Source organism: Panulirus ornatus, chromosome 63 (assembly GCF_036320965.1).
Source record: "Panulirus ornatus isolate Po-2019 chromosome 63, ASM3632096v1, whole genome shotgun sequence".
Taxonomy (NCBI): domain Eukaryota; kingdom Metazoa; phylum Arthropoda; class Malacostraca; order Decapoda; family Palinuridae; genus Panulirus; species Panulirus ornatus.
Genome location: NC_092286.1, coordinates 21,520,947 through 21,547,389, shown reverse-complemented (window position 1 = coordinate 21,547,389; position 26,443 = coordinate 21,520,947). Strand labels below are relative to the sequence as shown.

At 39.0% G+C, this 26,443-nt stretch overlaps 1 protein-coding gene across 1 annotated transcript in view; it reads left to right on the top strand.

Moving 5' to 3' along the window:
• Window positions 1-1,397: 1,397 nt before the first annotated feature.
• The window catches only part of LOC139745968 (uncharacterized), a 172,783-nt gene continuing 147,737 nt past the window's right edge, over window positions 1,398-26,443 (top strand). Inside the window, exons 1-3 of the mRNA XM_071656708.1 lie at window positions 1,398-1,563; window positions 21,713-21,823; window positions 22,361-22,586. Of these exons, the coding sequence (XP_071512809.1) occupies window positions 1,490-1,563; window positions 21,713-21,823; window positions 22,361-22,586 (411 nt within the window). The 5' untranslated portion in view covers window positions 1,398-1,489. The remainder of the gene's footprint in view (window positions 1,564-21,712; window positions 21,824-22,360; window positions 22,587-26,443) is intronic.

Sequence of the window (26,443 nt, the reverse complement as noted above, 5' to 3'; positions counted from 1 at the left end):
AAATGTGAATAAGAGCAAGGTTATTAGGTACAGTAGGGTTGAGGGTCAAGTCAATTGGGAGGTGAGTTTGAGTGGAGAAGAACTGGAGGAAGTGAAGTGTTTTAGATATCTGGGAGTGGATCTGGCAGCGGATGGAACCATGGAAGCGGAAGTGGATCATAGGGTGGGGGAGGGGGCGAAAATTCTGGGGGCCTTGAAGAATGTGTGGAAGTCGAGAACATTATCTCGGAAAGCAAAAATGGGTATGTTTGAAGGAATAGTGTTTCTAACAATGTTGTATGGTTGCGAGGCGTGGGCTATGGATAGAGTTGTGCGCAGGAGGATGGATGTGCTGGAAATGAGATGTTTGAGGACAATGTGTGGTGTGAGGTGGTTTGATCGAGTGAGTAACGTAAGGGTAAGAGAGATGTGTGGAAATAAAAAGAGCGTGGTTGAGAGAGCAGAAGAGGGTGTTTTGAAGTGGTTTGGTCACATGGAGAGAATGAGTGAGGAAAGATTGACCAAGAGGATATATGTGTCGGAGGTGGAGGGAACGAGGAGAAGAGGGAGACCAAATTGGAGGTGGAAAGATGGAGTGAAGGAGATTTTGTGTGATCGGGGCCTGAACATGCAGGAGGGTGAAAGGAGGGCAAGGAATAGAGTGAATTGGAGCGATGTGGTATACCGGGGTTGACGTGCTGTCAGTGGATTGAATCAAGGCATGTGAAGCGTCTGGGGTAAACCATGGAAAAGCTGTGTAGGTATGTATATTTGCGTGTGTGGACGTATGTATATACATGTGTATGGGGGGGGGGTTGGGCCATTTCTTTCGTCTGTTTCCTTGCGCTACCTCGCAAACGCGGCAGACAGCGACAAAGTATAATAAAATATATAATATATATATATATATATAGGGGATAGGGGAGAAAGAATACTTCCCACGTATTCCCTGCGTGTCGTAGAAGGCGACTAAAAGGGAAGGGAGCGGGGGGCTGGAAATCATCCCCTCTCGTTTTTTTTTTTTTCTTTTTTTTTTTTTTCCAAAAGAAGGAACAGAGAAGAGGGCCAGGTGAGGATATTCCCTCAAAGGCCCAGTCCTCTGTTCTTAATGCTACCTCGCTATCGCGGGAAATAGCGAATAGTGTGAAAAAAAAAATATAGCATAAACACACATACATGCACACTACATATACATACATATACAGTGACAGACATATACATATATACACATGTACACATTCATAAATTTACATAAATGTTGAAGATGACTTTTTGGTATTCTTTTGGTTTCTTTGTCAAGTATTTGTTATTCCTACGGTTTTGCTTGAACTGTAGTTGGTAAAATGTTAATGTTGTAATGTGCTGTGATTGAATTCAGGTCCTAATGAATTTTTGTGATGCTGTTTTTGCAAATTTTTAGTTCTTTTTCACTTTCTTCTTTTAGGTTATCGTTTCTGAGCAGATACCTGGAATATCATATAATGCATTTGGATATTCTTTGAGTGGTGGTATGGATCTTGATGGAAATGGCTACCCTGACTTGCTCACATCTTCATTTTGCAGTGACAGAGTTCTCCTAATCAGGTATTGTACATCAATGAATTTTTTCTTGATTTTTTATTGTTAGAAATATATTGCTAAAGTAGGGAATAGTTGGTAGACAGCCAATGACCAGGGAGGTATAGTACCAGTAGTATCCGTCTGGGTATGGGGAGGGAAAGTGACGGCTACATTGTGAACCAGCACTTCAGTTGTTGTCAAATTCCATTCGTGACCCAGGTAGCTGTCTTTTTTTTCTGCCTCACCCACACTTGGACTACTGGCATTCTGTCCAGAAACGTACAGTCTCTCCTTGTTACAAATGATGCTTGACAACACTTAACTCACACAGCTCATTCTTGGTAACTCTAGATTTTCTTGTGGTGAGTGCTATGTGCTAGCCCTGCCTTTTGGCAAAATGTTAGGAGCAGTAAATGGAAGTAATAGGTAGGAGCATATAAGTAAGAGCTTTAGGTAGAAATATTTGGTAGAAGTAGTTGGCGAGAACATTAGGTGGGAGCGTTAGGTAGAAGTAGTCAGTATGAACTTTAGTTAGGAGCCTCGACTAACACTGCTAAACTCTCCCCTTGCCAGTGGCCTGTTAAGAGTGAGGCATTAAAGACTAAGAAGTGGCACTGGAGTTCACTTATTACGGAGACTCTGTTACCATGACCACCCCCTTGGGGGAGTTCCAGAAGGCTGCAGGCATCAGAGATATGGATAGATAGATGTCCTACTAATATGTTGCTTTATTAATTAAACTGCAATGGTCATCACTTGATGCATAATTTAATGCTATTACTGTCAGTTGACAATTTATTGGTTTTTTCCTTTATTTAGATTTGCAGTTGATGTTTGATTCCACCATTTATCCATAGATGTCTCAGGCCTAGACAGAATATTTTATGATCAATTAGCAGAAATTTGTAATGAACTAGATTTTATCATAGTACGAGATTTTAACATACCAGGCTGTAAGTAGGGGGAGGCCCTTTCCAGTAGCTTTGGGCTTGGACTCTACCTGTGACAAGAATATATGAGAACTATATGAGATTTAGTTCTAACTGTAAATGAGGATCTTGTTAATAATGTTGAAGTTGAAGAAGAGTTTGATACAAGTGATCACCAACAGATACTTTTAAGGTTGCTTTCAACACTGCATGTCATGTTGGTCAACGTATCAGTTGCAAATGAATACCCAATTTCAACATGCACATTTAAATGATCTTATTGCTCTAGACAGGCAAACCTGGGATTACATGGTCAATGAAATGACATGAATGAAGCTTGAAAAAGCTTCAGTAAAACTTTCAAAGCAACTTAGGGAACATATGTAGCATTGTGTAGTAGACGGCTTATTTCTAAAATGAAACCAAAGTGATAGAACGATGAAATGAAATAGTGTAAGTTGTGTAAGAAAGTAGCTCATAAGAAACTCAAGGAATCCAATAACCAACATGATAGAGTAAGTTATGGAAATTTGCTTTGAGAAAGTGAGAGAGTAATATGACAAAGTAAACATCAATCAAAAGGAAGCACATATTACTGAAGATGTCAAAAGAAACCCTCAGGAGTTTTATGGTTGTGTTAGAAGCATGAGAGTTATTACCAAGTAAATAGGTCCATTAAGTATGGAAAATGGTGAGTTAGTTCAAGACGAAGCCATGGCAAGAATATTATATGACTTTTTTGCATGTGCTTACATTCGGAGACACAACCCATTTCCTGAATCCAGTTTCATTGACAAAAGAGGGAAACATTCTCCAACAGATTGACATAAAAGCCAAAGACCTACTTTCCACAATGAACAGAATGAAAATAGATAAAATGGTAGGCCCTGATAAAGTTCTATCTGAGAATAGTGAAAGAGGCAAAATATGAGAGTTTAGCCCTTGACTGCCCTTTTCCCTGAGCTACTTGCTTTGGGAAAAATGGTAGTTTGCCAGTGTAACAACTGTATTCAAAAGTCAAAAGTCACTGCCCGGAAATTATTGTCACATTAGCTTAACATGGAATCCATCTTTTAAGATAGAATTGTAGACTATTTAGAAGACTACCACTTAATAAACATGATCCATCTGTTTTTCTAAGTCACACACATTCTTCAAAGCAAACACATTCATCAAAGCAAACACCTGATCCACACATCCTCTACCACTTCTGAAACCACACTGCTCCTCCTCAGTCAGATGTTCTGTACATGCCTTCACCCTCTCAATCAATACCCTCCCATACAATTTTCCAGGAGTATTTGACATACTTATGCCTTTGTAGTATGAACACTCACCTTTATCCCCTTGGCTGTGTACAATTTTCTCAGCATGGTTTTCGATGAAATTGCTGATGTCCAACAAAGCTGCTTGATTTCTTTTATGATATAATCAGCATGTATGATGAAAGTAAAGCAGTTGATGTTATCTGTCTGTGTTTTCAGACTACTTTCAATAATGTTCCACATCACAGGTTACTAGCAAAAATGAAGTCACATGGCATTGCTGGGGTCGTACTTCAGTGGATTAGAAATTAGTTGACTGGCTGTAAACAGTTATGATTAATGGCCAAGCCTCAGAATGTGGAGTGCCATAAGGAACATTGTTGGTATAGGTGCACCACCGAGTTTCCGGCAGCTGATGGTTCGTCACCTCCTTTAATCCGGACAGAATTACATGAGGAACTTGAAATTACTGTAGTCACCAGACTAGTTTACTGGGCGGCCACAGATGGCATTGTGTGTAGGGCATGCTTATTTACATTCTTTACACTGCACTTGTTGATGGTGATACAGCAATTCTGTGAGATTCTTAGCTTATTTTGCTTAAATTTAACCCTAGCCATGGCTTCTAAGACATATGAGAGTGTCAGTCATGGTGTCAAACGTAAACAACAGTCTGTATCAATCCAAGATAAAGTAGAATTGTTGATAAAATGGACCGTGGTATTTCGGTGTGTAAGCTGTGTGACATCTACACAGTATTGGTTCATCAACTGTTTATGATATTAAGAAGCAAATGGAGAAAATATTGAAATTCTATGCAGACAGCATTTCCTAGAAGTAAATGACAATTAGAAAAACTATGAAAGATGGTAAGAGTACTGATCACGATCGAGTGATGATGGAATGATTTTGATAGCGTCGGAGTGATGGAGTGGACTTGTCAGGTAGCATGATAATGGACCAGGGTAAGTTGTTCCATAAAGAACTTAGATTACAACATGAGCATGACTATAGTGAAGGATGGATTCAAAGATTCAAGAAGCCTCATGGAATTTCCATGAATAAAGTGTGCAGAGAAAAGCAGTCCGCAAACCACGAAGGAGCTGCTCAAACATTTAATATTTGTTTAATTTAAATTTCTAGCAGTCCATGGTATACGTGAGACACATGGGAGATGTATAATTAGTGGGTTAGAGGTGTGTTGATGAATAATTATTATGTGATCATGGTTGGTCCGGCAAAATGGTTAATCCAGTAAGGCTCTGGAACCAAGAGTGCCGGAAAATCGGTGGTGTACATGTACCATTTCTTTTTCTCACATATATTAATGATATTGATAATGGGCTGTGTTGCAAGATATCAAAATTTGCTGATAATACAAAGCTGGGAACTAAATTTGCAGATTAATGTGAAAGCATATAGCTTCAAACTGGCATAAACAAACTGATGAATTGTGCTTGTCAGTGGTAAATGAAATTTGATATCAATAAGTGCAAAGTTATACAAGCTACGGTATGAATTCTTTTGAATTACAAAAGGTATTTGAGGAAAGATACTTGGCTGTAATGAGATCTGGTGGCCAAGTAAGCAGTGCACAGAAGCATTGAAAAGAACAGACAAAATACTTGGATTCATTGTTGAGGCCTTAGGGTTTAAGTCCTGGGAAATATCCATTTTATTTTCATACTTAATTGCAGTTTCTCTTGTTAGTGAAGTAGTATCAGGAACAGACAAAGAGAGGTGGCATCCGCTTACATCCATTCTCTGGCTGAATACGCAGCATCCCATCCACAACCAGGCCCAACAGACATTTCCATGGTTTATGCATTTATGCAAGATGCTTCACATGCCTTGGATCAATCCATTGACAGCATGTCACCCCAGTTTACCTCACTGTTCTCATTCACTCTATCCCATGCTTTCCTTTCACCCTCCTGTGTGTTCAAGCCTTGATTGATGAAAATCCATTTTACTCCATCCATCCGCAATGTATTTCCTAAGATCAACAAGTAATGTCTATCAACCCTATTATATGCTTTCTCCAGATCCATAAGTGCCAGAAACAAATTCATCAGCTTCTTAAAGTATTTCTCATCTACTTTCTTTAAAGAAAGCTCCTGATCCACACATCCTCTAAGGAAATATTCTTGCTATTTACAGTTGTGAAAAAAGGAGAGATAGGTAGTATGTTTGAGGAAAGGAACCTGGATGTTTTGGCTCTGAGTGAAACGAAGCTAAAGGGTAAAGGGGAAGAGTGGTTTGGAAATGTCTGGGGAGTGAAGTCAGGGGTTAGTGAGAGGACAAGAGCAAGGGAAGGAGTAGCAATACTCCTGAAACAGGAGTTGTGGGAGTATGTGATAGAATGTAAGAAAGTAAATTCTCGATTAATATGGGTAAAATTGAAAGTTGATGGAGAGAGGTGGGTGATTATTGGTGCATATGCACCTGGGCATGAGAAGAAAGATCATGAGAGGCAAGTGTTTTGGGAGCAGCTAAATGAGTGTGTTAGCGGTTTTGATGCACGAGACCGGGTTATAGTGATGGGTGATTTGAATGCAAAGGTGAGTAATGTGGCAGTTGAGGGAATAATTGGTATGCATGGGGTGTTCAGTGTTGTAAATGGAAATGGTGAAGAGCTTGTAGATTTATGTGCTGAAAAAGGACTGATGATTGGGAATACCTGGTTTAAAAAGCGAGATATACATAAGTATACTTATGTAAGTAGGAGAGATGGCCAGAGAGCGTTATTGGATTACGTGTTAATTGACAGGCGTGCGAAAGAGAGACTTTTGGATGTCAATGTGCTGAGAGGTGCAACTGGAGGGATGTCTGATCATTATCTTGTGGAGGCTAAGGTGAAGATTAGTATGGGTTTTCAGAAAAGAAGAGTGAATGTTGGGGTGAAGAAGGTGGTGAGAGTAAGTGAGCTTGGGAAGGAGACCTGTGTGAGGAAGTATCAGGAGAGACTGTGTACAGAATGGAAAAAGGTGAGAACAATGGAAGTAAGGGGAGTGGGGGAGGAATGGGATGTATTTAGGGAATCAGTGATGGATTGCGCAAAAGATGCTTGTGGCATGAGAAGAGTGGGAGGTGGGCTGTTTAGAAAGGGTAGTGAGTGGTGGGATGAAGAAGTAAGAGTATTAGTGAAAGAGAAGAGGGAGGCATTTGGACGATTTTTGCAGGAAAAAAATGCAATTGAGTGGGAGAAGTATAAAAGAAAGAGACAAGAGGTCAAGAGAAAGGTGCAAGAGGTGAAAAAAAGGGCAAATGAGAGTTGGGGTGAGAGACTATCAGTAAATTTTAGGGAGAATAAAAAGATGTTCTGGAAGGAGGTAAATAGGGTGCGTAAGACAAGGGAGCAAATGGGAACTTCAGTGAAGGGCGTAAATAGGGAGGTGATAACAAGTAGTGGTGATGTGAGAAGGAGATGGAATGAGTATTTTGAAGGTTTGTTGAATGTGTCTGATGACAGAGTGGCAGATATAGGGTGTTTTGGTCGAGGTGGTGTGCAAAGTGAGAGGGTTAGGGAAAATGATTTGGTAAACAGAGAAGAGGTAGTAAAAGCTTTGCGGAAGATGAAAGCCGGCAAGGCAGCAGGTTTGGATGGTATTGCAGTGGAATTTATAAAAAAAGGGGGTGACTGTATTGTTGACTGGTTGGTAAGGTTATTTAATGTATGTATGACTCATGGTGAGGTGCCTGAGGATTGGCGGAATGCGTGCATAGTGCCATTGTACAAAGGCAAAGGGGATAAGAGTGAGTGCTCAAATTACAGAGGTATAAGTTTGTTGAGTATTCCTGGTAAATTATATGGGAGGGTATTGATTGAGAGGGTGAAGGCATGTACAGAGCATCAGATTGGGGAAGAGCAGTGTGGTTTCAGAAGTGGTAGAGGATGTGTGGATCAGGTGTTTGCTTTGAAGAATGTATGTGAGAAATACTTAGAAAAGCAAATGGATTTGTATGTAGCATTTATGGATCTGGAGAAGGCATATGATAGAGTTGATAGAGATGCTCTGTGGAAGGTATTAAGAATATATGGTGTGGGAGGCAAGTTGTTAGAAGCAGTGAAAAGTTTTTATCGAGGATGTAAGGCATGTGTACGTGTAGGAAGAGAGGAAAGTGATTGGTTCTCAGTGAATGTAGGTTTGCGGCAGGGGTGTGTGATGTCTCCATGGTTGTTTAATTTGTTTATGGATGGGGTTGTTAGGGAGGTGAATGCAAGAGTCTTGGAAAGAGGGGCAAGTATGAAGTCTGTTGGGGATGAGAGAGCTTGGGAAGTGAGTCAGTTGTTGTTCGCTGATGATACAGCGCTGGTGGCGGATTCATGTGAGAAACTGCAGAAGCTGGTGACGGAGTTTGGTAAAGTGTGTGGAAGAAGAAAGTTAAGAGTAAATGTGAATAAGAGCAAGGTTATTAGGTACAGTAGGGTTGAGGGTCAAGTCAATTGGGAGGTGAGTTTGAATGGAGAAAAACTGGAGGAAGTGAAGTGTTTTAGATATCTGGGAGTGGATCTGTCAGCGGATGGAACCATGGAAGCGGAAGTGGATCATAGGGTGGGGGAGGGGGCAAAAATTTTGGGAGCCTTGAAAAATGTGTGGAAGTCGAGAACATTATCCCGGAAAGCAAAAATGGGTATGTTTGAAGGAATAGTGGTTCCAACAATGTTGTATGGTTGCGAGGCGTGGGCTATGGATAGAGTTGTGCGCAGGAGGATGGATGTGCTGGAAATGAGATGTTTGAGGACAATGTGTGGTGTGAGGTGGTTTGATCGAGTAAGTAACGTAAGGGTGAGAGAGATGTGTGGAAATAAAAAGAGCGTGGTTGAGAGAGCAGAAGAGGGTGTTTTGAAGTGGTTTGGGCACATGGAGAGAATGAGTGAGGAAAGATTGACCAAGAGGATATATGTGTCGGAGGTGGAGGGAACGAGGAGAAGAGGGAGACCAAATTGGAGGTGGAAAGATGGAGTGAAAAGGATTTTGTGTGATCGGGGCCTGAACATGCAGGAGGGTGAAAGGAGGGCAAGGAATAGAGTGAATTGGAGCGATGTGGTATACAGGGGTTGACGTGCTGTCAGTGGATTGAATCAGGGCATGTGAAGCGTCCGGGGTAAACCATGGAAAGCTGTGTAGGTATGTATATTTGCGTGTGTGGACGTATGTATGTACATGTGTATGGGGGGGGGTTGGGCCATTTCTTTCGTCTGTTTCCTTGCGCTACCTCGCAAACGCGGGAGACAGCGACGAGGTATAAAAAAAAAAAAAAAAAAAAAAAAAAAATTTACAGTTTATTGGTTTGTCCACATCTTGAATTTTGTTTCTAGTTTTGATCACTCAGCATAAAAAAAAGATCAACAGAATGGAGAGATCACGGCCTTGAGGTACCAAGATGATTCCTGGACTGAGAAACAAATCTTGCATAGAAAAGAGAAGGTTAAGAGGTGGTCTGATTCGAATATTCAAAATTATCGAAGGTTTTGTTAATCTTGATTTGTCAAGTTACTGAAGCCATGATTCATCTGATTTTATTTGTAGTAATGAATACAAAATTTGGGCAAACATTTTACCTCAAATGAGAGGTGAGGTACTTATGGATGAATTTAAGAATGACTTTGTTTCAAGTCCATGACTTTCATTATTTGCACCTGCATAGTCAGTGACAATTTGCAGGTTATTCTCTATGAATAACCTTTATGACTTCTTTTACCAACCTAGTCTGTAAGTTTCTGATACCTTCCAGTATCACAAAAAGCCTTGAAAGGACCCAGTGGTCTGTTGCTGTTTGAATTTCTTTGCATTCCTTTTCTATTCCTTTGTATTCTCCTACTGTAGTTGGTAAATTTATTATTAAATGATGTTAACGAGCACTTAGATAAGACTAAATCACAAATTAGAGCACTGTTCATCGATTTTAGTTCAGCATTTAACACAATGCAACCTCATATTCTGCTTAATAAAACGTTACAAATGAGTGTAAATAGAAACATCTTAAAATGGATTTTTAGCTTTTTAACGCAGAGACCTCAATATACCAATGTAAATAATGTCAAGTCTAATGTGGTAGTTACCAACACAGGAGCCCCCCATGGTTGTGTTTTGTCCCCTGTTCTCTTTACCTTGTACACAGATGATTGTAGGAGTGGAACTGATGACTATACTATCATAAGATATGCCGACGATACAGTTATCCTAGGAAAAGTTGTCAATGATAATTATCAACCTTATTTAACTCAAGTCAAAAAATTTGTTGACTGGAGTAAACAAAATTTTTTGGAGCTTAATGTTAAGAAAACTAAGGAGATAATATTCAATTTCGGAACTATAAATAAACATGTACCCGACTTATTAACAATTGAGGAAGAACACGTTCAAAGAGTAAACCAGTACAAGTATTTGGGACTTATGATTGATGACCAGTTGAAAGGCAGTGTTAATACGGATATGGTGTCAAGGAGATGTAACCAAAGACTACACTTTGCACATATATTGCGCAACCTAAATGTAGATAAAGTGAGCATTAACTCATGTTACAAATCAATGTTAGAATCAGTTCTAAATTTTTCAGTGACTGCCTGGTATGGGAAACTTACTTGTAAAGATAAAAATAAGTTGGGAAGAATTGTTAAAAAGGCAGGAAAATTAGGTGTGGCGACCACATCACCAGATAAGCTTTATCAGACAGGCGTAATGAAACAAGTAGATAGGATTATGAAAGATGTAACCCATCCACTATACAATTGTTACACATATTTAAAATCAGGAAGGAGGTTAGCTTTGCCCATGCAGCGTACTGATAGATACAGAAAGTCTTTTGTACCTAAAAGCATCCTCCTTTTCAATCACTTGTCATCACAATAGGAAAGTAAAATATTAAAGTGTTTCCTTTAATATTTTATTGCTTTATTGATTTTATTATTCTTTTAATGTAGAAACACTAGGGAGCTCTCAAAGCCAAGAAGAATTTCATTTTGTAATATATCTTGTATTACAATATGACTAATAAAAACTTACTTACTTACTTACTTAAAAAGATCACTTGCTTCAGTCATCCATAATTTGTTAACAGGTTTATGCACTGTTTGTTGACTTGGAATTTTGATGCTTATACATACCCATTACTGAGCAACACCTAGGATGGTTAATGAATAAATTGATGTTGAAAGTTTGCTTTTATTATTCTCTTCATCTCAAATAGAATTGTAAGAGAAATATTTGTTTGTAGAAGGCAAATCATCAATGATTTTCAGTGAGGCTAGCAATGAGAATGATGTATAGAATATTTGTAGACAATTAAGAAAGTGTGATGGAGAACAGTGTGGTTTCAGGAATGGTAGGGGATGTGTGTGAGAAATTAGGGAACAGAATAACTTAAATGTGGCATTTATGGATCTGGAGAAAGTGTGGGATGAGTTTGATAGGGGTGCTTTGTGGAAGTTGTTGCAAATACATGGTAGGAGAGAAAACCTGCTTGAAGTAGTGAAGAGTATATATCGAGAGAGTAAGGCATGGTTGCAAGTTGGAAGAGAAGAGGATGAGTTGTTCCAGGTGATGTCACTATATGAATTGAGTGGCAGAAGAGATGAATGAGAGTCTTCAAGAGAGGAGCAGGTATGTAGTTTGTTGGGGATTATTAGGATCTTTGAGGTGAGTCATTTATTGCTTGCTTATGACATGGCACTGGTGACAGATTTGTATGAGGAAAGTGAATACAATGTTCTTACGGTCCTTTGGGAGTGGGGTGGGGACCTGGGAGACAAGTCAGTTGTTGTATGTTAATGACAGCACTGGTGGCAGATTCAAGTGAGACTAGCAGAAGCTGGTGACTAAGTTTAGGATAGTGCATTAAAAGAGAAAGTTGAGTGTGAATAAATGTAAGGTTATTATGTTTAGTGTTGCAGGAAGTCAGGCTGTTTGGAATGTTTGAATGGAAAGAATCTGAAGGAAGCGGAGTGTTTTAGATATCTAGGAGCTGTGTGCAGTGGCAGTATCATATCCAATGAGATTAGGAGGTGCTGCTACTGTGAATAGGCTCAAAAGTGGGGAAAGTTGTCAAGTTTCAGTACCTGAAGGAGATATTGTAGTTTTTTAGATTATCCGAGTCTTAACCCACTAATGGGGAGAGTTATTGCCCAACTCCATGGGGGCAATCCTTTTATATACAAACACCTGAGGTGTGCTTGGACTTTTTAAAATTTTTCTGGACAATTTTGGAGCCTTGCTGCCTTTGGATATTTGGACTGAAATGGGTTTGTTTCTTGCAAACACCTTTTTTCAGCACAAGATGATCCACAGATATACATGGATGAGGAATGCTGGAAAAGAAGAGCAAATGGCAAGTGGAAGAAAGATTGAGAAAAGCTGTGCTAAATGCTAGAGATGTGAGAGAATTCTGTGGAGACTATGACCATTTTGCAGTTCTTGTAGGGATGAGGATCAGGGAGAAGTGGAGGTATAGTGTAAGGAAGAATGGAGAGATAAAAGTGTTGGCAAGCAAGAAGATGAATGAAAAATGCAGTGAGAAGTATGAAAGGAAGGGAACTGAAGGCTTTGATAGAAATGCAGTGAATGTAGGGATGCAGTCATTTGTGAATGAGGTGTTTAAAATGTTTAAAGAAATACTGTTAAGGTTATAGAATTAGTAGTTGGGCACAAGGTCATGAGATATAGGAATGAAAAGGGCAATGCATAGTGGATGGAAGAGATTAGAACTGCTGTGGAAGAGAAGAAAAGGGCATGTGGTAGATTGCTCAATAGGAATGTACCAATGGATGTTTAGCATAGGTGAAGGAAAGAATGTGAAATATGTAAGCAGAATGTTAAGAAGCTGTTAGAGGAAAGCAAAGAAGGAGTAGATGAAGATTTTGGAAGAAAGCTAAGTGTAAAGTTTTAGGATAATAAGAAACTACACTGGAAGGAGGTGAAAAATGAAAGAGGTGGATGTAAGAGTGGAAATGTTAACATGAGAAGGAAGAGGAGTTGCTGAATCAAAAGGAAGAAGTGAAAGGAATATGGAGAGAATATTTTGAAGACCTTATGAATGTGGGAGAAGGGGAGGCTGCATTTATTACATGCAAGGGTATGGAGAATGGAATGAAGAGGATACAAGTTTAATGGCCCATAGCACTAATAAGGCTGAAGATAGGAAAGACACCTGGAGTGGATGGTATTACATTTGAAATGCTGAAGTATGGAGGAGAAAGTATGATATAATGCATGCATCTGGTATTTGATTTAGCATGGAAATTTAAGGTTGTTTCTGAGGATTGGGTGAAAGCTATTATTGTTCCTTTACTCAAAGGAAAAGGTGCTGAGGATGTACATAACATTTATAAGGGAAAAGTCTGTTAAGTATACCAGGAAAAGTGTGTGCAAGAATGTTGATTGATAGAGTGATGAAAGTGACTTAATGCAGAATGTGAATCAGATATTTTGTGGTAGATTTGACCATGGAAAAATACTTAGCAAAAGGTAAGAAATTGTCTACAGCTTTTAAGGATCTGGAGAAAGCATATGACATAGTCAAGTGGAATGCTTTATGGGATGTGTTAAGGTTATATGGGTTAGGGGGACAACTATTGGATGGTGTGAAAGTCTTCTAAAGAGGAGCAAATGCACGTGTAAGAGTGGATGGAGAGTTGAGCGAAAGCTTCGATCTACATGTGGGTGAGATGTCAACATGGCTTTTTAATATATGTATGGATGAAGTGATAAGAGAGATGAAAGCAAAACTAAGGAAAAGGTGTGCACAGTTGGGGTGTGGCAGTGAGATGTGTTGGATAGTGCCAAGCCTGTTTTCAGATGGTGCTGTGTCGTTTGATGAGAGTGAATAGGAGTTATAAGTGTTTTTTATGATGTGTGTAAGGATAGGCCATTGAAGGAAAATGAAAGTAAAAGTAAAGTAATGGTGTTTGAAAAGAAACAGAGTGAAAGAATAGATTTTATAAAATCATATAGTGTGAAAGAAGGAAGTGTACTAGATTGCTTTGGATGTGGGGGAAGAAAGATTGGAAAAGGGAAGAGAATTTCAGTGTTTAGGAGCTGTGTTGGGTAAGTTTGATGATATGGAAGCAGGGATAAGGGAGAGGGCAGTACAGAATAGAATAGTCTTTGAGTCCCTTGATAGAATGATGAAGGGTAGCGATGTAAGTATGGAAGTGAAGAGATTAAGGAACAGCAAAGTCCTCTCATCCTTGAACTGTGCAGCTGAAACATGGACATGGAAGAAGTCAGTGAGGTCAGGAATCCAGGCTGTGGAAATTAGCTGTTTTAGAAGAGTATGTGGTTTGACTTGATGAAATGAAGAAAGAAATGAAGAGGTGTATGAGAGATGTGATATGGCAGGGAATGCGAAGAGAATGAATTGTAGAGTGGGTGAAACATAATACTTTGAGGTGGTTTGGGCATGTGGAAATAATGTAAGACTGGGAGTTTAAAAGGAGAGTGTTTAACAGGTAGGATTGATGGAGATGCTCCATGGAAGGTCTTAAGAATATATGGTGTGAGAGGAAAGCTGCTAGAAGCAGTGGAAAGTTTTTGTCAAGAGTGTAAGGTATGTATATGAGTAAGAAGGGGAGAATGAGTGGTTCCAAGTGAAGGTTAGTCTGCAGCAGGGTTGTGTGATGTCACCAGTGGATGCTTAATTTGTATATGGATTGGGTGGTAAGGGAGTTAGGTGCAAGTCTTGGAAAGAGAGGAAGGTATGCAGTTTGTAGAGGATGAGGGGGGGCTTGGGAAGTGAGTCAGTTGTTCGCTGATGAAACAGCACTGATGGCAGATTCGACTGAGAAACTGCAGAAGTTGGTGACTGAATTTGATAGTGTAAAAGAAGGAAGTTGAGAGTAAAAGTGAATAAAAGCAAGTTAGTAGGTCTAGCAGGTTATAAGAACAGGTTTGTTGTGATGTGAGTTTGATTGGATGAAATTTGGAGGAAGTGAGATGATTTATGTATGTGGTAGTGGACATGGCATTGAACGGAGCCATGGAAGATGGTGAGGATGCAAAGGTTGTGGGAGCACTGAAGAATTTGTGGAAAGGGAAGTTGTGTCTGGGAGGGCAAAAATGGGTATGTTTGCAAGTGTAGTAGTCCCAGTGATGTATGTTTTGCAAGGCGTGGGCTGTCAATGAGGATGTGCAGAAGAGGATGGATTTTTTTTTTTTATGTTAAAGGCTCCATTTGTGGACAAAAGTCATCATCAAGGTTGGGCCTTAATTGAAACGTAGAATTATGAAATGGAAAAAGAAAAGACAAGGGAAAGTATGAACAAATTTTTTGGGAAGTGTAAAACCTCTTTTGAGATGTGCCAGGTCATAGTTATTGGGAAAGACATTAAAAGTTATAGAGTTCCAAAGCTTCGACATGTAGGAAAAGAAGCAGGTATCAAAACAGCCCACCTTTGAGTAGCTGATGGCCACACAATAATCATGTGCCACAGCAGCTTGCTGAGTATTGCGTGGTTAAGTGGTTTTATCAAGTAATTATATGTACACCTTTGGAAGAAGCAGTCATGCAATTCTCAAGTTTGAATGGTAAAAGAGAAGAGTGTGAAGGAAACAAAGAGCAAGACATAATCACAGAAACTGCACACCCCCGGAATTGGGGTTCTGTAAACTAGAGCCAGGGCTTTGTAATGAAAGATTTTATGACATTTACAGAAAAGGAATAGAGGCATGGGGACCTCATTCCTCAAATACAGAGGGAATGGTAAGAAAGAGGAAGGAATAGATTGATAAATGATGTCATAAAGTAAAGGAGCTTTGAGATGTGCCATGGCAAAGATATGGACACTACTCTCCAGCCAGTGCTTGCAAGGTATTAGAAAGCATGGAATGAGTATATAAGAATAAGAAAGGAGGAACAAAGAAAACTTTGAAAAAAGTATTTTTGATAAGGCTGGTGAAAATCCAAAACTTTTCCAGAAGTCAATAAGGAGCAGCTAATCAGGCTATGGGACTGAGAAGAAAAACTGTAGAGGCTGATGTAAGGATATGCAAGGAACTGAATCACAAATTCAAAAGTGTTTAAACTATGGAAGATATTATAGCCAGTGAGATGGAATAGGAAGGAGGTTTTAGAATCTTTTAGATATCTAAAAGAGTCATGAACAGAATACATAAAGATTTAATCTATACATGGTTCATGAATCTAATGAAATTTAACCATATATGCTTAAGATGTCATTGGAAAAAGGTAAAATGCCACAGGAGTGAATAAGAGTAAACATCATAACTGTATACATGAAAGGAAACCAGGAGGTCATTGAACAACAGACTGGTCTAACAAGTGAGTGTGGTGTGTAGGGTTGAGGAGGATATTGTTAGAAAACAAGTGGATGACTTTCTATGGAGAAAAAATGCCCTAAAGGAAAGATAGTATGGTTTTAGGGAAAAGGGGTCATTTGTAACTAACTTCTTAGAGTTCTTTGGAAAAGTCACCTCAGTCCTAGACAAAAGGGAAGGCTGGTTGGATTGTGTATATCTGGCCTGTCAGAAAGCATTTGACATGGGAGGCTGATTAAGAAGCTGGATCACTGGGTGGGAATAAGTGGGGAAACTCCTATGATGGATAGATTATCTCGGTAGGACGGAACAAAGGATGCATTTTAGAGGAGCCTTCTCCAAATAGTTTTAAGGTGACCGGCAGTGTCACAGGATTTGGTTCTGGAACTATTGCTCCTCTTGATTGATAATGACTTGCCTAAAGGCATTGAATCCTACCAGAATATGTCTGCAGATGATGGAAAGGTCATGAGGGTAGTGAAAAGCAAGAAGGATTGCATCAGCTTGCAAGAGGACCTAAACAGACCCCATAGTTAGTCTCAAACGTCTATCTATCTATCTGTTTATCTGTCTATCTATCTATCAGCCTATATCTTTGATGCCCATTTCCTTTGGAAACTTCCTGGAGTGGATGGCCATGGCAAAAGGGTCTTCATGACTATTGAACTCTAGTGCTGCTTCTTAGCCTTTAGCGCCTCACCCTTACCAGGCCACTGGTAGAGTGTTTTCAGAGGCTCCTACTTAATGTTCCACCAACACTTCTACTTATTGCTCCTAGCTAAAGCTCCAACCTACTATTTCTACCTAACGTTCTTGCCCACTGCTTCTGTCAAATGCTCCTACCACTTTGTCGAAAGGCAGGGCTGACGCAAAGCACTCTGCAGGAAAATCTTGAGTTGCAAAGAATGATTTGTGTGAGTTAAGTGTTGTCATGTGTTATGTTAGACAAGAAGAGATTGTATGTTTGTGGACAGAATGCCAGCAGTCCACTTGTAGGTGAAGCAGAATGAAGAGGCAGCTAGCTGGGTCAGAGGAGTGCAACTTGACAACCACTGAGGTGCTGGCTCAGTGCTCAGCCGGCACTAACTCTAATACCCAGGTGGGTAGTACAGATGATATACCTCCAGATGGTCTGTGGCTGCCTGCCAACTACTGAAACATAGCCTATGAAATTCAACCAGAAAAAAATTGAAGTAATGAGGATAGGACAAAGTGAAAGATGGCCTCAGTATGATTACTGTATTACTTAGTAGGAAATAACTTAGGAGTCTTTGTGTGAGGAGGACTTGGGAGTAAACATCATCCTTAACTTGTCACCAGAGTGCCATATTAGGGATACAGAAGTAGCTGCTGGCAAATATCAGAATAGCTTTCTAGTATTTGAATAAGGGAATATTTAGCAAGTTGATCATATCCTAAATATGGCCAAAACCATAATATGCTTCTAAAGTATGGTAACGACACCTCAAGAAGAGCAAAGCCCTCATAATGTCCAGAGGAGAACAACAAAGATGGTACCAGAAGTAAGAGAGCTAAATTACAGGGAAAGGTTGGATACTGTAGATTTATCCACCTTGGAAAATAGAAGATTGAGGGGTGACCTTATTACAACATTTAAGTTTTTAAAAAGAGATCAATGATTCTTTGGTTAATGCAGACATCATACTCCATCCCCATGCAGTATAGGAAGATAATTACAAGTATGATTCTTCTTCATTTTTGCCAAGTCTTAGAGCAAAACCCACCTCAGACTAATTATGTCCCTTAACAGTGTCCTCTCAGGCATTCCTTTTGACACAGTCCATTACCACCCTTGTTTTGTGAAAATGTCTTTTCACAGTGCCCTGCCATGTTAAAAGGGTCTCCATTTTATCCAGTTATCTTTATTAAGGGATAGTGACATAAGAGCTTTCAGCAACTTGAGAGCATCATCATTATTGCTATGGGGATAAGGGTTACTAATCACAGTAAAGGAGACCTTGTTTAGGTTCTTGGATGAGACAGATCACCTCAGTTGACCGCGGTGAATACAGTTAGCTTTTAATTCTAAGCTAAGAATGATGTGAGGTATAGTATCAGACAAATTGAACATGAAACAGTAGATATTGTGAATGGTGCCACTTTAGCACAGTGGTAATAGTTTGCATCTAGAATCAGGGATTTGGTAGGGATAATTAATTATTCATCACAGTTGGTTTAAGTATAGCTGGTTGCTTTGTCCTGGATTAATAGAACCATTTTAGATTCTATGGATCATTTTGCTTAGGAAAAGTTTTGCTCTATACTTTGGTTTACCCTTATTCTACCATGGATTATCAGAAGTATTAAAAGTCTCTTGTTGTACAAGCTTCTTAATTTAATGTACATATTGTTAACTGCATCCAAGTCTCTCAGCCCAGTTGCCAAGTCTTTAAGGCTTCTTTCTGGAGCAAGGCTTTCGAAAGTACCTGTGCTTCAAGATGAGAAAGAAGACTTGACAATTAGCATCAGTGCCTTCTGGACTAATCTCTGTTTCAGTGGTCTTCAGTGGCATAGTAAAACTGTCATTTTATTCCTTTGATTTCTTGAATGGATGAACATTGTGGTTTACTGCTATAATATCTTAGCCATAGCCTCACTGAAGGACCTATTTAATTCCTGAGACATGAATTGAAATCTTGATAAGTCAGGCTTAGATAGCATGAAATTGGACTGATCAGTTGAATCATGCTTTTTTTTGTGCTGACAAGAAAACTAGATGCTGAAGTTCATCACAAAAGTGGTGCAGAACCCTTGTCTTTGACACTCAAACCCACAACTTGCCAAACATTCTTTTTTTTGGGCTCTCAGAAGCAACATATGCTTGTCAAAATCCTATAATAATGTACCTGGAGGCATGCACAAATTAGACATTCCTGATGTTTCAGGTAGTCATCAACTGTGACATTTATGGCAGTAACTGGAGATGTCAGTCCTTCCCTTGAGCAATTCCAGTGTCTGGGTTGGAGGTAGATTGTGATCCAGAATGGATTAACCTGAGCACCACCAACCCAAACAAGATCTTTGCCCAAATTCAAGTCCACTTAGGCCTTATGTTGTAACAGTGAGTCCATGCTGATACAGGCGATTTAGACTGTCTTGAAGTTCTTAACTCAAATTTCAAGGAAGTTCTCCTGAGTTATGCGTGTAGCACAGTGCTCTTGATCTTCCAAGCATGGAGTTTTCTGATGCACCAAATGGTTACATTGTACCAACACAGACACTCATGTAGTAGGGTCTTTTGTAAGAAACATCTCATTTTCAAGTTGATCTGCTCACAGACAAAATTCTCACTTCCTTTCCTGAAAGCTTACTTTATCAGTGCTCTCATACAAACCTCAAGTCATTTCGTGAGGACTATGATTAGATTCACTTTAGTGTATTCATACCACGTGAAAAGAGCTGGTAGCACCAAATTATTCCTTGAGTGCCAGTCAGTTCATCAAGGAAAGATTACCTGTTTATATAGAACAACACCACATTGACCCAATGGCTTCCTATTCAGGAAGAGAGCCATTATCTTCTGATGATGACCACAAATTGAAGGAGATATTCCCACTTGTGCTAGGTCTTGATGTTATGGTGTAAGTTATACATTAACAAGTGCTAGCATTCACTGGGAAGACACTCTTTCCAGGTCTAAATTTTGCCCTTCACATGCATCCTTAGGACTAAGAGTGTTAAAGTTTATCCTTACTCTCAGGTTTTACTTATTTAGACCTCTTTAGTTTGATGCTCTCTTCCCTTTTGTATGTACAGTAGTTCTTCAATGAAGGACCCTGAGCCCATGATACAGACACCTACTGTATTGAATAGAACCAGTTCAATGATGTTTCCCTGTTCCCTATGATAAACTTTAAGAATTTCTTCTGAAGCTGTATCTTTTCATGGTCAATGACTGATAGCATCATTTTTGGAGGGCTCAGATTTGGTTTGCCATTTTCCACCATTGCCCAAATCCACCACCAAATCTGTTTCATCTCTCATACGTAATTGCCATGATACTTTAAGGTTTTACAGAATAACATAAAAACTCCAGGCATCAGAAGTCCAGAATATTTTGTCAAGATTATGATGATATTTTTTTATTCTATGCATTATTTTTATCAAAACCATTGAGTTTTCAAATATTGTTACTCTGTGCGTATACATAGTACAAGAAAAACAGCACAAGAGAAGTACACTGTTGTATTTCTGAGATACAAACTTACCTGATATACAGAAAGTTAGACTTTTTGAGTGTATTTTGTTATGTACACTCTGAAATCTGGAAAAATGAACTTTCCAACAGTATCCTGTTCCCAGGCATTGTGGATTTTTGATGTTTTATCATTAAGAGTCAGGAGATTGTTTTCTCTCGTACTAATGCCAGTTTGGAGGAATGATTGAAATATTTACTAAACACCTCATTCACTATATCAGACCTTACAGTGACCAGTGGGATAGGTAGTCTTTCCAAGATATGGTTGAAGCCACCTAGAGAGGGCCTTTGATTTTGCTCTATGACTTGTTTGTTTCAGGACAAGGGTAGGACATCTGTACCATAGCTTTGCATACGTGTGGATTTTAGTAGGCCCACAACAACATATATGATGCTCTTTTTTCTTTCAAGTACTTTGAGCTCCAACTTTATGTCTACTTTGTCCTTGAAGGTTTTAGGTTTTGTGCAGTTTGTTACCTTCCTATTCTGGAAAACTTCTGTCTTCAGGTTTTTAGAGTGGGTGAGTTTCTTGCCATCTTATCACAAGAGCTCTCCTTTACTTAGGATGTGGATTGTATGAAGGTCTGACTGTACCCCAGACTTATAGCATAGACTAAAACAACAATTATTCTAGCCAATCCTTTTCATCTGCAGGGTGGAAAATATACAACACAATATCTATCTGTTAAGTGTTTTGAAAACCTATATTGACTCTACATTTGATTATTTAATGTATCTCTTCATCTAACCTTCCGTCAGGCTATCCCTTTCAGTATGGGACATAACTGCCTATATTAAAAACCTTTTCTTAAATCAAATCTTAATCTGCCTCAAATGCACTTACTCATACTGTCAGAAAGGTGGCTACTACCTAACCATTTCTGAAGATTCTCTTGCTGTAAAACATTGTCATGAAGGACTTTGGAGCTCTTCTGGTACCTTTGTCCATGATCTAAAGAATCCGTTTGTGGAACTTAGAGGTCTGCCAGTCACATCCACTTACTTTTTCCCTGAAAGTATAAGTCACCCATCATCCTCCACTGGCAAAGCTCTCACTTTCCTTGCTGGTTGGCTAGCTAGTGGACAAGCTTTCCATTTCCTTCCCACCACTTCTTTCCCTTTTTTAATCATACTTATTGAAGTGTGATTTGCATTTTTCAGGAAGGAATTGTTGTATATATTTAAGCTCGTGACATCATTCTTTTTCCTTAAAAGGAGAAAGTAGTGAGCAGAATAGTATGGGATTCTATAATCACCAAAGAGCAGGACTGTCTCATTTCATTTGCTCACTGGCTTTCTCTGTAGGAGGAAATAGCTTTTTGTGAAATCAAAGCTTGTTTGATGTACGTGCAACAATGAAATGTATACCTGTTGTCTAGCATCACACATGACAAGCAGTAAGATTAAGTTGTATATTTCATTATATGTTTTCTCTTGTACTCTCTTAAAAGATATTCAGGAATCATTTTAATTTTTGTTTTTAAGGGCTCGACCAATCATAGACATACAGACACAAATTAAGGATGAAGGTTGGCTTCAAAATATTGATCCTAGCAAGAAAGGCTGTAGAGAAGACATTGGGTCATCAGAAACTTGGTGAGTGTTATAAAGTGAATAGAATTTTTCTTAATAAAATGAATGCTGTATGGCCTTGAGCTGCAAGCAGGGATGAATGTTATTGCATCATCTGTTACATTCTGAACCAGTTAATTTGCTGATCATGACACAAAACCACTATATCTGTTATGTATATTTTTTTCTCTGAGGAAATATTCCACTAACTATTTCAGCTTTACCTTTTGCATTATGTATGTTCAGGAAACTCAGTAATTTTGCCTTGCTATTGTTCTTGTAAAGTAATTAGTAGGGCTATCTTTGAGACTGATGCACTTGTTAGTATATTAATATAGTATTCAGAGAGAGAAAAGTGTCTGAGAATTATTTTGAATTGATATAGTCACCTTGTATGTCATGAAAATTAATGAAAAGTTAGTCTTGAATAGAAGTATACCAGTTTGCAGACTTTTTCATATTTTTTTTATACATGTATTAACACTTAAGTTCACTTAAATTAGTATAGCTCTCTCTTGTTAAAGATAAGATTATCTTTACCTGTGTCTCCATTTATTTCAGCTTTTCATTTGATGCCTGTTTCAAAATGGACAGTGACGCTGGAACAAAAACTGGGTTGCAACTTAAGTACATCATTGAAGAAAGATTATACAAGGATCGTCCTATACCAAGAGTTCGCTTTTCAGATGGATTACAGGCTGAGCCTGGCAGAGTGGAGCGTACCATTAATTTGAGACCACAGGGCATGGGCCATTTCCAGTGTTCCAGGGAAATAGGTTACCTTTTGGTATGTAGTAAGCTTATGGATGTTGTGTTATTATAGTATAATAAGATTTTTTTTTTTAAGTTGGAGGCTCTAGTTACAGGCAGAAGTCCAGAGATGAAATATGAAATAAAAGGTTTAAAGAGAGGTAGTAGTGGGAAGAGAAAAGAAAAGGGGAAACAATATTTAAGGTACTTTTGGGATAAAGAAATGGTTTTCAAGGAGGTGAAAGATTTGCCTTTTATAAAGGAACAAGTTATAGTTGTTAGAAAAGACATGAAGGAGCAAAGCATTCCAAAGCTGTGCAGTATAGAGAAAGAAACAGATAACACAGTGGCCTACCCTTGAGTTGCCAGAAGCCATGCTGTAATCATATAATACAGTCGTGTGGTTATTATTATGTGGTTTACCTAATGGCAGGAGTACACAAGGAGCTTGCTGTTGGGAGCAAAAACCAGAATGGTATCTACAGAGTGGGGAAACTGAACCAACATGGAGGTCAAACTGTCAGTCGATATGTGAAATTGCTTAGGACTTGACTGTTATGTAAGCTTGTGGAACAGTAACCTTTCCAAATGTGTGCATAGTACTCCATTGAAGGTTTTGTAATTTTGTATCATTGGAAGATCCCTGGAAAATCCATGGAAAAAGGGTCCTGGGGTGGTATGGTGAAATAGAAAAGGAAGTGAAAGCCTTTTTTTAAATGAAATGTGGCAAGAAAAGGGGTGACTGTGATTAGGAAAGATTTTTTTCAGTTTGTTTTTGGATCATGATGAGATGCCTGAAGACTAGCCAAATGCCTGTATATAGTACCAGTGCATGAAGCATGGGGTATATAGGTGAAAGTTTGAAGTATAGGTATGAATTTGTTAAGTGTGCCTGGTAAGTTGAATGGAAGTGGTTATTGAGAGGGTGGTGACATGCATAGAGCATCACACTGGAGAGGAACAGTGTGGTTTCAGGAGTTGTAGAGGATGTGCAGATCAAGTGTTTGCTTTGCAGAATTTTTTTGAGAAATGCTCAGAGAAATAAACGTATGTACAAGTTGAGTATTTCTTATCTGAAATGTCACGGACTGGAAGTGTTTTGGATTTTGGAATTTTTTGGATTTTGAAATATTTGCATATACATGATGAGATGTCTTAGGGATGGGACCCAAGTATAAACACAAAATCCATTTTTGTTTCATATACACCTTATACACATAGCTTGAAAATGATTCATAAAAAAAGGGGGTGACTGTGCTGTTGTTTGGTTGGTAAGGATATTCAGTGTATGTATGGATCATGGTGAAGTGCCTGAGAATTGGAAGAATGTATGCATAGTGCCATTGTACAAAGGCAAAGGGGATAAAGATGAGTGTTCAAATTACAGAGGCATAAGTTTGTTGAGTATTCCTGGGAAATTATATGGGAGGGTATTGATTGAGAGGGTAAAGGCATGTACAGAGCATCAGATTGGGGAAGAGCAGTGTGGTTTCAGAAGTGGTAGAGGATGTGTGGATTGGTGTTTGCTTTGAAGAATGTATGTGAGAAATGCTTAGAAAAACAGATGGATTTGTATTTATATTTATTATACTTAGTCGCTGTCTCCCACATATGGTGTGAGGAGGCTTGGTCAAGAAAAGTTTGATAGGGTAAGAGAAAGGTGCAATAATAAGAATATGGTTAAGAGACCTGAAATAGCTTGGACATATGGAGAGAATGAGTGAGTTGTGTCAAGGCTCTGTTTTTTTGGACAATATGAGAGCCTTGCTGCCTCTGGGAAATGCTGCACATGTAGAGTTCCCCCTGCCAGTGGCCTGTCAGAGGTGGGGCACAAAAGACTAAGAAGTGGCACTGTAGTCCACCAGTTATCCTGGGGAGAAAAAGGGATGAGTGCTTAAGGGTAAAGGCTCTGAATATTTATGGGATGGCTGGGGAGAGTACAAGGAGAGAGCTTGTAGAGAAATTCAGTAGTGATGGTTTGGATGTTCTTGGAACTGGGGAAACCCATATCCTTGGGAAGAGTGTATGGAGTGAAAATGGAAATGGTGAATGCAAGTTGTAGGAGGGCATGGAAGGAGGAATGGTTTTCATGGGAATGAATTAAGATAATCAGGGAAGAGGGAAGGAAGGATGTGCATATGTGCTATTACAGAGAGTTTGGGAGGGTGTTACAGAGCATGGATGAAATGGATCAAGAATAGCATAGGTTGAAAGATAAGATTGGCATTGTAAAGTATGCATGGATGTGTGTGTATATGCCTGTGAATATGAAGACTGTGCAAGGTAAGGATGAAGTGAAGTATTTCTGGAGAAATTTGAATGACTAAAAATGGGTTTGAGAAGGAGAGAAAAGTGGTTTTGGTCTGTGATATGAATGTGTATGTGGGATGTAATGATATTGGCACAATAGTTGGTAAATTGGGAGTGCCTGAAGTTAATGAGAATGAAGTTATCATATGGATGGCTGTTCTAAGAGGGGATTATTCTTTGTAAACACCTTTTTTTCAGCACAAGATCTACAGATATATGTGGATGAGAAATGGTGGAACAGAATGACATAAGGTTTGACTGAACTATGTGGCAGTAGATGAAAGTTTGAGAAAAGTTGTGTTGTATGCTAAAGTTGTGAGAGGATTCTTTTGATATTCAAACCATTTTACTGTTCTTGTGGAGGTGAGGATTAGGGAGAAGTGGAGGTATCGTGTATGGAAGAATGGTGAGGTAAGAATGTTAGCTAGCAAGAGGATGAATCAGGAAAACTGTGAGGTGGAGTTTAGATGAAAGTGCGGTAAATGTAGGGAAGCAGTCATGTGCGAATAATGTTTTTAAGATGTTTGGAGAAAAACTGTTGAAGGTTGTAGAATTAGTAGGAGGATATAAGGCTGTGAGATATAAGAATCAAAGTGGAAGTGCATGGTGGACAAATAAGATTAGAAATTCTGTTAGGGAGAAGAAAAAGGAATATGGTTGATTGCTCAAAGGGAATGTACCAGTGGAAGTTCACCAAAGCAGGAGGGAAGGATATTAGATTTGTAAGTGGAATGTTAAGCTGGTAGAAGAAAGCAAAGAGAAAAATAGATGAATATTTTGGAAGAATGTTGCATTTAAAGCTTAGGGAAAATAGATATTGTGCTTGAAGGGTGTGAAAAAGAAAAGCTGGATGTAAGAGTGGCAATGTGAATGTGAGAAGGAAAGAGGGAAAATTGCTGAATCAAAAGGAGGAAATGAGAGGAAGATAGAAAGATTATTTTGAAGAACTGATGAAAGTGGGAGTTGGTGAGGCAGCAATTATTACATGCATGGGTATGGAGGATGGAAGGAAGATAGGAAGAAGGGAGATAAAAAAGGGTGATAATGAGGTTGAAGGTAGGAAAGACATGTGGAGTGGATTGGATTATGGCTGAAATGTTGAAGTATGCAGGATAAAGTGATATGTGATTTAACATGGAAGCAGAGAGTTCTGCTTGGGGATTGGTTGAAATCTATTATTGTTATTTTATTCAGCAGTCATGTAGCAGTTATATAGGAATAAGTCTGTTAAGTATACCAGGAATAATGTAAGCAGAGTGATGGAAGTGGCTGAATAAGTGAGGAGCAAGGGTGTTTTATGAACAACAGGGGATGTGTGGATCATTTTTTTTATGGTGAGAATGACTTTGGAAAAGTATCTAGCAAAAGATAAGAAGGTCTATGGATCTGGAAAAAGTGTTGCACAGATTCAAGTGGAATGCTTAATGGGATGTGTTAGGGATATATTGGGTTGGGGGACAACTTTGGATTGACAGATTCAAGTGGAATGTTTTATGGGATGTATTAGGGATGTTTTGGGTTGGGGGACAACTGTTGAATGGTGTGAAAGCTTTCTGTTGAGGATCAAGTGCATGTGTGAGAGTA